The sequence below is a fragment of the Herpailurus yagouaroundi genome, unplaced genomic scaffold (assembly GCF_014898765.1).
Source record: "Herpailurus yagouaroundi ecotype Mexico unplaced genomic scaffold, PumYag 142, whole genome shotgun sequence".
NCBI classification, from domain to species: domain Eukaryota; kingdom Metazoa; phylum Chordata; class Mammalia; order Carnivora; family Felidae; genus Herpailurus; species Herpailurus yagouaroundi.
Genome location: NW_024412397.1, coordinates 25,697,254 through 25,711,668, shown reverse-complemented (window position 1 = coordinate 25,711,668; position 14,415 = coordinate 25,697,254). Strand labels below are relative to the sequence as shown.

The 14,415-nt window shown below is 37.8% G+C and overlaps 1 protein-coding gene across 5 annotated transcripts in view; it reads right to left on the bottom strand.

The window, feature by feature from the left end:
• Positions 1-14,415, bottom strand: part of DYM (dymeclin) — a 360,650-nt gene that overhangs the window by 148,530 nt on the left and 197,705 nt on the right. For 3 of the 5 annotated variants that reach the window (XM_040478872.1, XM_040478871.1, XM_040478875.1), the window contains one exon: positions 665-829. The exons of the other annotated variants lie outside the window; for them this stretch is intronic. In XM_040478872.1, coding sequence (XP_040334806.1) covers positions 665-829 — 165 coding nt within the window. The remainder of the gene's footprint in view (positions 1-664; positions 830-14,415) is intronic. 5 annotated transcript variants of the gene reach the window in all.

Here is a 14,415-nt window from a genome sequence, read left to right as displayed (position 1 = left end):
GGCGTGTGATATACACTACACAGCAGGTACGGACTTTCTCTGATACTTGACATCAATGGCTTGTCTCTTTCTTGTGACTCCCACCGTTGCTCTGTTTAATCTACATTCACCCATGACACACTGAAACTTACTGATTTTGTAACTATTCTACATACAAATGAGTGAGAAATGCAAAACCCCAGGGGACAATTTCTACCTTATAAAATCAAACCTGCTCAGCTGAATGTGCTTCTATCCAAACATGGGTGAAATGCCACGGTCAGCTCTCGGGGGTGCTTGCAGAGCGAGGAAGAGAACCCAAAATTCATAGGTAATTAACAGTAACGGTAGAGTCTATTCATACAGAAACCAGACAGAGCACCTCCCAACTATTACACATAAATCAAAAGATTTCCAAATGGAGCAAAGTATAGAAAAGTTCTGTCAGGTTTACGTGACAACTGTGTGGTTGAAAGCTTCTCTCTCTCCCATGAAACATAAAGTACTTAAGAAGACGTTTGTAAGGCAACAAATCCCAGCCATTATTTTAAGGCATCATTTAGCACCATTGCAAATAGAAATCTCCTCGGCAATCATTTCACCGACATGTATCCCGTTCAAACATGCAATTATCAGTCACATACAGCATGCAGCATGCAGTAAACAGACAGCAGAGGTTAATAACCTGGAAGCATAGGATCTGAGAATGTGAGAGCAAGTTAAAGACAAGAGTTCCTCTCCATTGTCACTGAGGGTCGAGAAGCAATGCTGAAGCGTAGAACAGTGATAGTGGGGGAAATACAGTTTGTCCAACACATAAACATATCTCCGCAAGTGGCGGCAGGTATAACTGAAAGACAAAGGTAAAAGGAGAAAAACAGAAAGACAGGAGTTTTCCTTTGAAAAAATAAACCATTCTCAATGTCCTCAAAGCTTTCCGTGTATTTTCACTAGATGCTGCCCAAGGGACAAAAAAACACAAAAAACAAAAAACAAGTGTTAAAAGAGAATATTAAAAACATAAAAAAGAAAACAAACAACGTGATTTAAAACTGGGCAAAAGACCTAAACAGACACCTCACCAAAGAAGCTATACGGATGGCAAATACGCATATGGAAAGATGCCCCACCTCCTGTGGCATGAAGCAAATGCAAATCAAAGCCACAAGATACCACTCCAAACCCACGAGAAAGGCCAAAGTCCAGAACACTGACCACACCAACTGCAGGTGAGGGCACGGAGCAACGAGAACCGCCCTTCACTGCTGGTGAGAAGGCAAAAATCACACAGCCGTGTCAGAAGACAGGTTCTGTTTCCTCACAAAACTAAACATACTCTTACCACACGGTCCAGCAAGCACGTTCCTTGGTACTCGCCCAAATGGGCTGGCGGTTTCTGTCCGCATAAACACCTGCACATGGACGTTTCTATCAGTTTTCGTAACTGCCCAAACTTGGAAGCAATCAAGACGTCATTTGGCAGGTAAACGGACCAACTGTGGTACATCCAGAAAATGAAGTGCTGTCGTCAGTGGTAAAAAGAAAGGAGCAAACCAGCCACGAAAAGATATGGAGGAGTCTTCAAACGTGTGTCGCTAAGTGAGAGAAGCCTCTCTGAAAAGGCGACCAACTGTAGGATTCCAACTCCGTGACATTCCAGAGAAGGCGGCAAAATTCTGCAGACAGTAAAAAGCCCAGTGGCCGCCAGGAGTTAGTAGGGAGAGAGGGATGAACAGGCCAGAGCACAGAGGATTTTTAGGGCAGTGCAACTACTCTTTATAATTCCTTACCGGTGGACGCATGCCATTGTACATCTGTCAAAACCCACAGGAAGTACACCACCAAGAGTGAGTCTTGACATGAACTATGGTCTCTGGGTGAGAATGATGTCAAGGAAGGTTCATCAACGGTAACACTTCTAGTGCAGAATGATGACAGGAGGGGAGGTTGTGGGTATAGGGAGGCAGGGTGCATATATGGCAATTCTCTGTGCTTTCTGCTCATTTTTGCTGTGAATTTAGAGCTGCCCTTAAAGAAAAAGGCTATTTAAAAGTGGGGGGAGATCTACTGACAGGGGGAAATTTTTCAAAATATGATGGTGTCATTAGTTAACCATAGGAAAATTGCCTTGATAGAGCAAAGTGGTGTGAGAGACTTTCCTCTCTACAATACTACAAATACACTCCTGGAAGACAGGCAATTAATAGTACAGCGATATGGAAGATACCATGGTAGAGGGAACACTGAATTAGGAGTCAGAAAACTTCGAAATCTGGACCCGATCCAGCCACTGGAAGCTTTGTAACAGTGGGTATTTGATCTCTCCAAGCCTCAATCCCACAAATTGCAACAGAGAAGTATGTTAAATTATTCCAAAATTTTGAAGTGATACTTAAAAAAATAAAAGAATTATTATTGTCAGAGTAATTTCACTTGTGCCACATTTCAGACTGCTCGAAAATAACAAGTATGAAAGAGGAAAATACCCAATCAATCTGACAAAGTGAATCAGCAAAACCATGAACACATTAACCGATATGCTTAAACCATTCGTCTTTGAGAACCTTTTCTAAAAATCCACATGGGGTGCCTGGGTGGCTGAGTCAGTTAAGCATCTGACTAATTTCGGCTCAGGTCATGATCTCACAGTTGTGAGATCGAGCCCTGCGTTGGGCTCTGCACGAATCTTGGAGCCTGCTTGGGATTCTCTCTCTCCCTTTTTTTCTACCCCTCCCTCTCCCCTGCTCGCTTGTATTTGCATGCTCTCTCTCTCTCTCTCCAAATAAATACATCAACATTTTTTTTAAATAAAAATTAAAAAAATAAAAAATAAAAATCTACACCCCACGTACATCAAGTTCCCAAGGGGCAACGTGTGACTTTTAAAGTGTGCTGAATTCAAAATAAAGCTAATAGACTGAAAGATTAGAAACAGGCAGATTTCCAAAAACTGGACAGTCCAGCCATCCATTCAACCTATTAACCAGCCAAGCAGTATCTACTATGTAGCACGTAGGAACTATGCACTGAGCTGAGGACAGGGTGAGGAAGAAAGCAGACACAATTCTTTCCCGGGCAGCTTGCAAGACAGAAGAAAGACACGTCCGACAACAACAAAATCCCATGTAAACTGTGTAAGTTCTAACTCTGGAAGCCCTTTGAAGGAAACCGTATAGGGTTCCCTAAGCGAAGTAATATGGAGCTCTCTCCCTGAGACACGGAAGTTAGGAAAGGGCTCCTGCAAAGTGAACTTTAAGCTGACATCTTAAGGAAGAACGGAAGGTGGCTAAATAGATTATGGACCGGGGAAGAGGCGCTGTGAATGAGCTAAAAATCGATCACAAACAATACATGAATATTGTAAGGAGAGTGGGCTCAAAATTAACAACCCTTCTCTTTTTTATCTGAAGGACAGTTGAGACACAATGTTCCACTAGTTGCAGGTGCACAAGGTAGCGATTCAACAACTCTTGACATGATGCTGTGCTCACAAGTGTAGCTACCATCTGTTACCATACCCAGGCTATTCTGTGCCTTTCCCTATTCTGTGCCTTTCATCCCGTGACTTATCCATCCATCCTGTAACTGGAAGCCTGTATTTCCACTCGCCTTCACCCATTCTGGTCATTTCCCCACCTCCCTTCCCTCTGGCAACCATTAGTTTTTTCTCTTCTGGGTCAGTTTCTGCTTTTTGTTTGTTTTTAAAAAACAATCACTTTTTAAAAATATAGTGGTTCTATTACACTGACAAGAAGATAAGATGAAATATCCAAGTATGATGTATAAATATCTATGAAGAAATCTTTAAAATGGTGGTAACAAAAGCCCTGAGTCAATAAAATGGGAAAAAAAAAAAAAAAACATTTTTAGACAGGAAATTGTAGGATTGTAAAGTCATCCAATGTTCAGGTATTAATCTAAAAATTCATATTCTCAAAAAATATCAACAAGATTTAAAACAAACTAGCCATATTAATTCCGAATTCCATTTAGTAAACTAAGCATTTAAGAAAAGCCAGAACATTCTGGAAAACTCTAGTTGATGGGACTAACTTTAAAAAAAAAAATACCACAGGGACGCCTGGGTGGCTCAGTCGGTTAAGCATCCGACTTCGGTTCAACAGAAAATCAGATGAAATATTCAATAAATGGTACTGGGATAACTGAGTAGATAACTAGGAAAAAAAAAAAAACAGAGCTCTTTACCTTACCTCTTAAAATAAATTCCAGGTTGATCAAAGATTGGAAGGTAAAAATAAAACTATAGAAGTTCACAAATAAACCAAATACCTGAGAGCCATTAAAAAATATGACTCATAAATCTGATCCCATAAAAACGGAAAATATAAATAGCCGCTTTGCACGATGCATCTTTCGTACTGTGTCCACTTCCTGCCGTTTTCATGTATCAGACATAAATTAATGGCTAAGTAATTTTTAAAAATGGAAAGGGGCACAGGAGCAATTATTTCAGAGGGAATATGATGAAGCGGGGAGATCCAGGCAGGTTCAAGGATCCAAAGGAAGTTCAGCATGGTTGGTGTATACCTGAAAATGGCAAAAGGTAAGGCAGGCTCATGTGGTGCCTTGTGAGTTATCTCATCATGAAAAACTAATTAAGGGTCTGAGCAGGGGAGCAACTAGATAGGACTGACTTTTTTTTTTTTTTTTTAGTATTCATTTTGAGAGAGAGAGAGAGAGAGAGAGAGAGAGAGAGAGAGAGAGTGTGTGTGTGTGTGTGTGTGTTAGCAGAGGAGAGGCAGAGAGAGAACGAGGGAAGAATCCCAAGCAGGCTCTGCGTTGCAGTGCAGAACTTACAAACCGTGAGAGCATGACCTGAACCGAAATCAAGAGTTGGATGCTTAACTGACTGAGCCACCCAGGCGCCCCGATATGATTGACTGTTTTAAAGGTGCATTTCTGCAATACAATGATAAAACTGGGGAGGAGCAAAAGTTGAAAGATAAAACTAGAAGCACCAAGAGTAGAAAAGCAAAGACCAGTAAGCAGTTACTGCAAGAGTGTATGCAAGTACTGCTGATGGCTCAGAGCAGGGGTACAGCAGATTCAAAACTATTCTGGAGCTACAACCGATGGACTTGCTAATTGATTGGAATGGGGGATGGGATCAGTAGAGGAAGATATCAAGCATAATTCCCTGATTTCTCATATCAGGAACCGAATGAAAGTACATTTTCTGAGGAAGGAGAAACCAGAGGAGGGACAGGTTTTATGCAGAAGATCACGAGTTTCGTTTTGGACATGCTCAGTTTCAGATAACGCAGCTGTGAGATGTCACCAAATGCTGGTATACATGTAAGCTTAAAGCTAAAGAGAGGTGTAGATTAACTCAGAGGTATAGATGGATTATAGACAGACACACAGAAGAAGGTCAAAGCTCAGAGAACATATACAAGGTCAGAGGGAAAAGACAGGACCCGGACCAAGAAATTCCAGGATTTCCAAGTTAAAGACAGAGAGGTGCGGTAAAGAATACTAAGTGGTAGCTAGAGAAGTAAGAAGAAAATCTACAGATGTTGTCAGAAGGTGTTTTAAGAAGGTCATGGTAATGATACACCTTGAAGATAATTTCCATATATGCTGCACAAGCTGTATGACTGAAATAGCTAACATTTTCTTATAAAAGGAAAAGGAGCTCCTGTCCAATTTAGAGATGTTCCTTCCTCGTAATTTAATAATCTTGAAATATTCTTTATTATTATTATTTAATAGAGATCGAATGGAAATAGCCCTGCTGATTAGCAGACACATGAGAGATGTATTCTCATTATGAGAAAAATCCTTTGGTCCCATTACTCTCAGCTTTAAAAAAAAAAAAAAACCCACCAAGAAATGAACAAAAAATAATACTAGTTTTTAACAGTTATCTTTTAATCACTTACAATTCTACCATGAAGTCTGTCTTAACACTTTCACAGCAACTATAATAATGGTAAAAAGTGAGTTCGAAAACTTAGTCAACTCTACACTTAGACTCTATTATTTTGAATTCAGCACAATTAATCTGTATTCTTTAAATATAAATCAAGGCACAGGAAATTGGCTTTTAATTATATTAACCTGTCATTATTATCTATGAGCATCCACTGGGTAAATAATTATTGGTTGCTGAACTAGATTTTAATTATGAAATTATTTTAAAAGCCTGTGATCTACATAAAATGTTTCAAAAGAAAGGCAGAGATGTGAAAATGGATTTAAAAATACAATGTTGCATTTACATCAGCACTTCACAGCTATGCCCGACAAAGGAATCTCTTCTAATCATTCTTTTTTTAAAAATTTTTAAAAAAATGTTTATTTATTTCTGAGATAGAGACAGAGCATGAGTGGCGGAGGGGGAGAGAGAGAGGGAGACACAGAATCCGAAACAGGCTCCAGGCTCTGAGCTGTCAGCACAGAACCTGACGCGGGGCTCGAACTCACCGACCATGAGATCATGACCTGAGCCGAAGTCGGACGCTCAACCAACTGAGCCACCCAGGAGCCCCTAATCATTCTTAAATAGAGTTAGGAACCTCTGTTTATAACCTCTATAGGACCCACCTAGTCCAGAAGCTGTGCAAGTCCTGGCCTTGCCCACTTCTCTCCAAGTCAAGTCTCAAGAAGCTGGTAATGTCTAAGATAAGACAGAGTGCAAAAGATTTTTTTTTTTTTTAAAACGGGCTTATCATTAAACATTTCAGGACTCAACCCACCAAAGGAAAGCAAAACTTCAGAAAACATAGAAACTGTGTTAAGGCAGTGGTGATCCACATTTTTAAGCAAGTGATTGCAGTAAATATTATCAATAGTAAAGAGGTATCATGTAACTCCTGATACGATCACAGCAGAGTCTAAATCTAATCTTGAGAAATCAAAAGACCAATAGAAATTGAAGAGTATTTTATAAAACCCAAAAACAAAAAAAAAGTTCTACAATCTTCAAATTTTGAAATACCAAGAAAGGCAGAGGGACTGTTCCAGATTAAAGGAGGTGAAAGAGAATAAAATGCAACATGATTCTGGGATTGGAGCCCATACTACAGAGGGTTAAAAAGCATTTTTTTCCTCTAGAAAGGAAATTAGTGGAGTAAATGACAAAATTTGAGTGTCTGTAGATTTGACAATGTTAATTTCTTGATTCTGATAACTTGTTTCTAAGAAATAGCCACTTTAGTTCCTGGTGGCAAAAGGTACATCATGTCTATAAATTCATTCTCAAATGTTTAAAAAAAAAATACAATGATTAAGCAAAGGTTGTAAAATTTTACCATTTCAAGACTCTAAGTGAAAGGTGAATGAAAAATCTTAATGTATTTTTTGCAAATCTGCAATTTCAAGATAAAAGATTTTTAAAAATTGATCTTAAAATATAAAAAATTCATTTATTTTTAATATAAGAAAGAAAACAGAACTAGGCTTTTTGATACACTGAATAATACCCATTTTAAGATTATGGGATTCCAATCAAGAGCATGAAACTGTCATTCTGACCTCTATACTTAAAGCTTCGGACATCAGAAAAACTAAGAGCGTGGGAAGTAAGCAAATGTGGTCTGGAGTTGGCCCATAAAAAACAGTCACTGTTAAGTAAGAGCTGCATTTTCATAAAAAATAAAATCTCATTAGTGCCTTCTTATATGACAATGTCCAAGATTATGCAATGTATAGTTCTGAAATGTTATTTGATATGGTTATGCTTCACCCGAGTAAAGTATCAAAATGTTCTCTCCTAGAACAACACTTAAATCTGGAAAAGATGCCCAAAACCACAAGCAAAAGAATAATGCTTTGAAAAGACCCCCGAGTCAGGCTTTCTAATAATGTATTTTACAGCACCTTGGCAATAAAAGTACATTTTCATAACAACTCTTTATTAATTTATTTTCTTAATCATTTAACAAGCTTTCAAGAAAAAAATATTGAGCTCACCAGGAGCAGGTTAAACTTTATCAACTCTCTAGACTATGATGTGTATCCCTTTCCAACGTCCATTTAAAAAATTGTTTTAGAAAAAGCTTGTTGATAGATTCACTAGTAGATATGAAATACCAGGAAATCAAATTAATAATAAGTGTTTAGGACCTACATGAAGAATATTACAAAAATTTACCACTGGGCAGAAAAGAGGCCTTGATTCTCGATGGGAAGATAAAATATATAAAAAAGGATGCCATGATCCTCCACAGACTCAAAATCTCACTAGGAATGTTTAGTTAAATTTCTACCCAGTTATGTCATTTGGAATTAGAAAGAAAAGTGTTAACTTTTTTCTCTACACGATAGCCTTCAAATATATATAGAAGCTGTAAACCTTTAAAATTTTTGTGCTCTGATTGATATTAAACATCTGTTCTTTCATTGTTCATGGGCTACAGTTTCTAGATTCATCATCAATTATATTACTCTCCTTTGGATATTCACATTGATTGATTACCTCCTCAGCAATGTAACAAGAGCAGAGAGGAGCATTTTCTCACTGATAGTATTCAGAATTGCTGATACATGGTGATAATAAAAAAGCAGACCAACTTTTAGTCAGTTTTATCATAGTTTTAAAACGGTTTACAGACCCAAGACAATGCATTGCCAGAATCACTGGTATCATCCCAGCCTTGGTATGCCACTTACCAAATATTTATTCTTAAAATACGGCAGCAGAAGTGAACACATTATTCTAGATGTGTTGTGTTTGGGCAATGATGAGAAAATTATATTCTATTGCTACAGCTTTAAATTATGTATGTTCAAAGACTAAAATCAGGGCATTGGGGTGGCTCAGTCAGTTAAGCATCTGACTCTTGTTTTTGATTCAGGTCATGATCTCATGGTTCATGAGTTTGAGTCCTGCACTGGGCTTTGCACTGACAGTGTGGAGCCTGTTTGGAATTATATCTCTCTCCCTCTCTCTCTGCCCCTCCCCTCCTCTCTCTTTCTCTCTCTCTCTCAAAATAAATAAACTTAAAAAAAAAAAAAAAACTAAACTAGGGGCGCCTGGGTGGCTCAGTCGGTTAAGCGTCCGACTTCAGCCCGGGTCATGATCTCGTGGTCCATGAGTTCGAGCCCCGCGTCGGGCTCTGGGCTGATGGCTCAGAGCCTGGAGCCTGCTTCCGATTCTGTCTCCCTCTCTCTCTGCCCCTCCCCTATTTATGCTCTGTCTCTCTCTGTCTCAAAAATAAATAAACGTTAAAAAAAAAAAATTAAAATAAAAAAAAACTAAACTAAAATCAAGATGAAAAAATTCCCTCAAATTAAAAACTAAAACAAATGAATTTAACTATCAGGAGATGAAGCAACACAAAGAATTATTTTAAAATTATAAAAAATTATTTTAAAATATAGAATTGATCATACATACTCAGTGGTCAGAGACACTAAGGTCAGAGACAAAAAAAAAATCTTAAACTTTGTTCACTTATAGTAGTAACATTACTATTATTTTAAAACAATTACATGTACATATAAAGACATAGAGAGAGGAATAAAGAGAATATATTAATGCAGTTAAAAGAATCAAATTAGAATTTATATTAAATAACCTTAAATCTGAATCAAAACTAACAGTATGAACTATTTTTTTCCTTTCAAGAATTTATATTTTACTAGTTTTGTCCACTGAAGAGATGTCAAAAAAAAGACACACTCCTTACCAATTAGCACCCCTATCACCCACGACCAGATTGTGGTCTCTAAGTATCACTTCCACTAAAAGAAACCAGAGCTCTGGGAAAGAATGGTGTTTTCTAGGTCTGAGACAGGAAATGTGCAAGATGAGCCTGAGACATTCTACTAGTGGCCTCAGAGTGGGGAAGCAGGGAAACTATCAATGACAAAGAGAGTTCCATCAAAAGGCCACATTAGAGTCTCCCACTGGCCGAAGACGGCACAGTTAGAAACCAGAAAAGATAATTTCTGCAAGTGACTTAAACACATGGTATATATATAAAAATCAAAGAGTTCATAATAACACACGTGAAAAACCAAAAAGCAAAATGGTTTGTTTACTACTGAAGGTAACAAGGACATCAATCTCTCTTTCTGAAAGTTAAATATTAAAGGAAAAGAATAAGCATTAAATCCTGTCTTTCCAGGGTGCCTGGGTGGCTCAGTCAGTTAAGCGTCCAACTCTTGTTTTTGGCTCGGGTCATGATCTCACGGTTTGTGTGTTCAAGCCCCACATCAGACTCCGTGCTGACAGTGCAAAGCCTACTTGGGATTCTCTCTCTCTTCCTCTCCCCCACTCGATCTCTCTGTCTCTCTCTCTCTCTCAAAATAAATATATAAACTTAAAAAACTTAAAAAACATTTTTTAATAAAAAAAAAATAAGAGTGAAAAAAACCAGTTTTTCCAGGCAAACCTACTTGGGAAGAAAGAATTGTATCTAAAAAAATAGGCATGTGATATTATAATTTTACAATTTCATTTTGGGGGTGCCTGGCTGGTTCAGTCAGTAGAGCATGTGACTCTTGATCTCAGGGTTGTGAGTTTGAGCCCCATGTTAGGTGTAGAGATTACTTAAAAATAAAATCTCAACAAAAAAAATTCCTTTTGGCAGCCTGTGGTAAGACAACTAATCCAGTAAAAGATCATCAATGAATGAAACCATCATGTGAAAGAACAATAGTGTAATTCAGAAGGAAGGGATTAGGCTATCACCAACTGAACCCACTGATCAATTTTAGTATCTCTGGGATAGATATCATGTATCTCCTTATACTACGCAATATGAAATATACAGGAACGCTTAATGAAGAACTTTTGCCAAAAAGGTTGAATCTCAACGATCTATACCCCAGTTTACAGAAGAAATCGATGACAGGAAGAACAAATTAAAGGACACAGAAAAAAGCAAACAGATAAACCAAGAATGTGGGATATTCTGTAAAACAACTAACCTGCTGATCAACTAATCAAAGTTGTGAGTTAAAAAACAAAAATAAAAACAAAACAAACAAATCAGAAAGAAAACAAAAAGGAAAGAAAAGCAAAGGAGGGGGTACTGCTCTAGGTCAGGGATCAGCAACCTTTTTCTAAAGAGCCAGGTAATAAATGTTTTAGACCTGTGAGTCATTACTGTCTCTCTTACAACTAACTGAACTCTGTAATTAATATGATGAAGCAGCTATAGACAAGACGTAAATAAACGATCACTGTCGTGTTCTAATAAAACTTTATTTTGAAAATCCTGACCCTGCTCTAGATTGAAATAATCCTAAGAGACACGACTGTTTAATGGGTGTGAAGACCTCATTTGGACTCTGATTTGAACTAAGCAAAATAAACGTATTTTTCAATCAGGCACAACAGGAGTATTGCTTTGCTATGAGATTAAGGAATTGTTAGTTTTCTTGTGTGGAAAAACTAATCAAGCTGATGCAAACAGGTAGTAGGTGCTACAAATGAAAACTAAAAATAAGGAGACTTCACCTGATCAGATAGGTAAGGAAAGTTTTCCCTATAAAAGTAATAATTCAGCCAAGATTTAAAGGATGAATAAAGATGAGGAGGAAAAGAATACAAGCAGAAGGAACAACACAGACTAAGGATCTGCGCTGACCTGGAGGGAGGGAGGGAGCGGTGAAAGAGGCCAGATTACAGAGGAGTTTGGTCTTCACCCTAAGAACAATGAGAAATACAGAAAGGCTACATAAGCAGTTTCAGGACAAGATCTGCGTTTTGAAAGGATCAGTCTAGCTTCAGACTGATGAGCCGAGAGCTGGTAACAAACCTAAGGGAAGTTACTGCAGTAGAGCAGGGAACTAAGGTAATGGGTCGAAGGAGAGAAACAGCAGTTATGACAAAGTTATTCACAAGACTCGGTGATGAATTGGATATGGTAGATGAGAGGAAAGGGGCATCAAAAATACTCCCAGGCTTCTGGCTTGCATAAAAGGTGATGTCATTCATTGAGGCAGGGGACAGGAAAGAGGATCGGGAAGGGCAGGAAAAAGGGAAGATTTCCAGTTTGAAAACACTGAGGTTTGCAGTAACCCTGAAAAACCAGGAAGATGACATCAGGTATCTGAAAGGACAAAAAGGTTTCAAAGGCCAAGAATAGGTCTACTCTGGAGATGTATTTCGGGAGTCATCAGTAGATAGGTGGGAGTGGCCAAGACCTAGGTAAGGAGAGAACAGAAAGGGGTCTAGGTGTGACCTTGAGAAGTGCCAAATTTAACAGCGTCATAAGATCACAATCTAGACAGAAGAAGATAAATCTTCACAGAATTTTGAGGAGTGGCCAAAAAAAAAAAAAAAAAAAAAAAAAAGACACCACAAAAACTTTACAGAGAAAAGAAAAAGAAGAAAGAACCAAGAGGAGACTATCTTAGGAAGGAGTGGTTAACAGTGTCAAACCCAACTGAGAGGGCAAATAAAACAGATGATGCCCACTGGATTTAGCAATATAAAGTCACTGACGACAACCGACAGGGCTGATGCTGGAAATGTCAAAAAATACCATTCGTTAAAACCCAACCCTGAGTATAAGACTTCTTATCTTTAATCCCATTGATTAGCTCATTCACATGCATTAAGTATCATTAAGTTTCCAGGGGAGATTTTTGCAAACCAAAACATTTGTAAAATAACACACACACAATTTTACACAGCATAAAACTTCCAATACAATGTGGATATCTAAGGACATCCAAGAAAATAAGCAAAGGAAAATCTGGGACGAATGTCAGGAAAGTACACAACAGTGGTGGGAGCACAGCCCTTGAATCATTTAACTCCTTGGCAGCAGAAGCCATTTTTCCTGGAGCTAATCTACTGCCAGCAATGAAGATCCTGGGAATCTCTAGTATGAAGGATTAACATACTGGCCCAACCACTGGAAAATACATTGAAAGGAACAATCTAGTGCTAGCTCAGAAGGGATGAAATGACCTAATATCTCGCTGCCAGATCTAGAAAGTAATAAAGATTGTAATAACAATAAAAAAGGGCCTCTTTAACGATATAACATTATAATATAAACTTCTTCCTATGATTTATTATTTCAGTTGCTAAAGAAATCAAAATAAGAAAATTCCCTAGATTTGTCTAACAAAACATTTTAATCAATTAGAATGCACACTATCATTGATACTTGCAGTCTAATCAATCTAATCAAACTCTCTGCTGATTTGAAAATCTTCCAATAAGATCTTTCATCCTCAACTAGCTACTTATTTTGGGATATACACCCATCAATAAAGACCTAAAATGTAAACATGTATAGGAGCTTAAAAGACAGCCAAATATTTGAGACAGCAATTTCACAATGTTTTCGTCAAATTACTTGTTTCCTGTAACTAACATAATATTTGTTGTAATCAAATATGAATTTGGCAGTATCGATAGAATTAATCATACTTTCCTTTCGGGACAAACTGCATATCCAAGAACGTTTCTGAAAACTTCAACTTGTCTTTGAAGACTTGATCACAGTTCATTTAATAGAATCTCCCTCTCCTCTTTATAGAAAACAAAGTAAAGGCATTGATCTTCATACTACTGACGTAAAGGAGACAAGGCACTTGAAAAAAATTTTAAGCTTTGTAAACAGTAAAAGGCCCTACAAACCAGATATTTACATATTCGTTAGACTAAGTAGATGGAAACTTACATGGTACTCACTCGTTAAATATACCACTGTCCCTTGTTTTAAAGATGGTGTGACCATCTATATTTATAGGTGTCGATAAACAGATCGGCTTATTACCAGCATTCCTTTCTACATGGCATATGTATATGAAAAATGTCTTTTGACTTTGGACAAAGCAACTATTTAAAAAGAATGTTGTTGTGGTTCTCCATTACAGACATTTGCTCCGCAAATGCCCAATAAGGCCATGCAGCAATGTACAGCTGGCTGGGTTCCCAGCAATGCACAGTTATGCTATATGGCTCGAAGTTGTATTTCAATGTGTTAATAGCATATTGCTGTCTGCTCTGCTTAGGGTCTAATAAGCAGGTCTAAAAAATCTACAAACACATTCATTCATCCCAAGCTCCCTGCTAACATTTTCTTTTCATGACCTTAGAGTTAGGAGGAGGGGAACACTGATGGACATTTCATAAGGAAGGAAAATTCACTTGAAAAGAATTTCTTGATTGGATTTGTTTACGATTTGTATTTTAACAGAAGCATCTCAATATGTTACTATTTTCCTGCTTGTGCCAAGGGAAGTGGTGGACTGACAGAGCACCCTTTACAATGATGACTCCCACAGAAGCCAAGTTGGTTCCAGTAGGGGTGGAGCTGATTGAAGGAAGAAAAGGAAAAAGCATGCGCTCATTACAGAATTAGCCATCAAAGACCCAGAACTCAGCCTGAAAGCTAAAAATTATCTTTACACATGATCTGGCAAAATTAAGAGATGTGTTTTTAAAGAAATCTGGACCTTAGGGGACATTAACGATGACTATATACTAGATTCAAAAGTGTT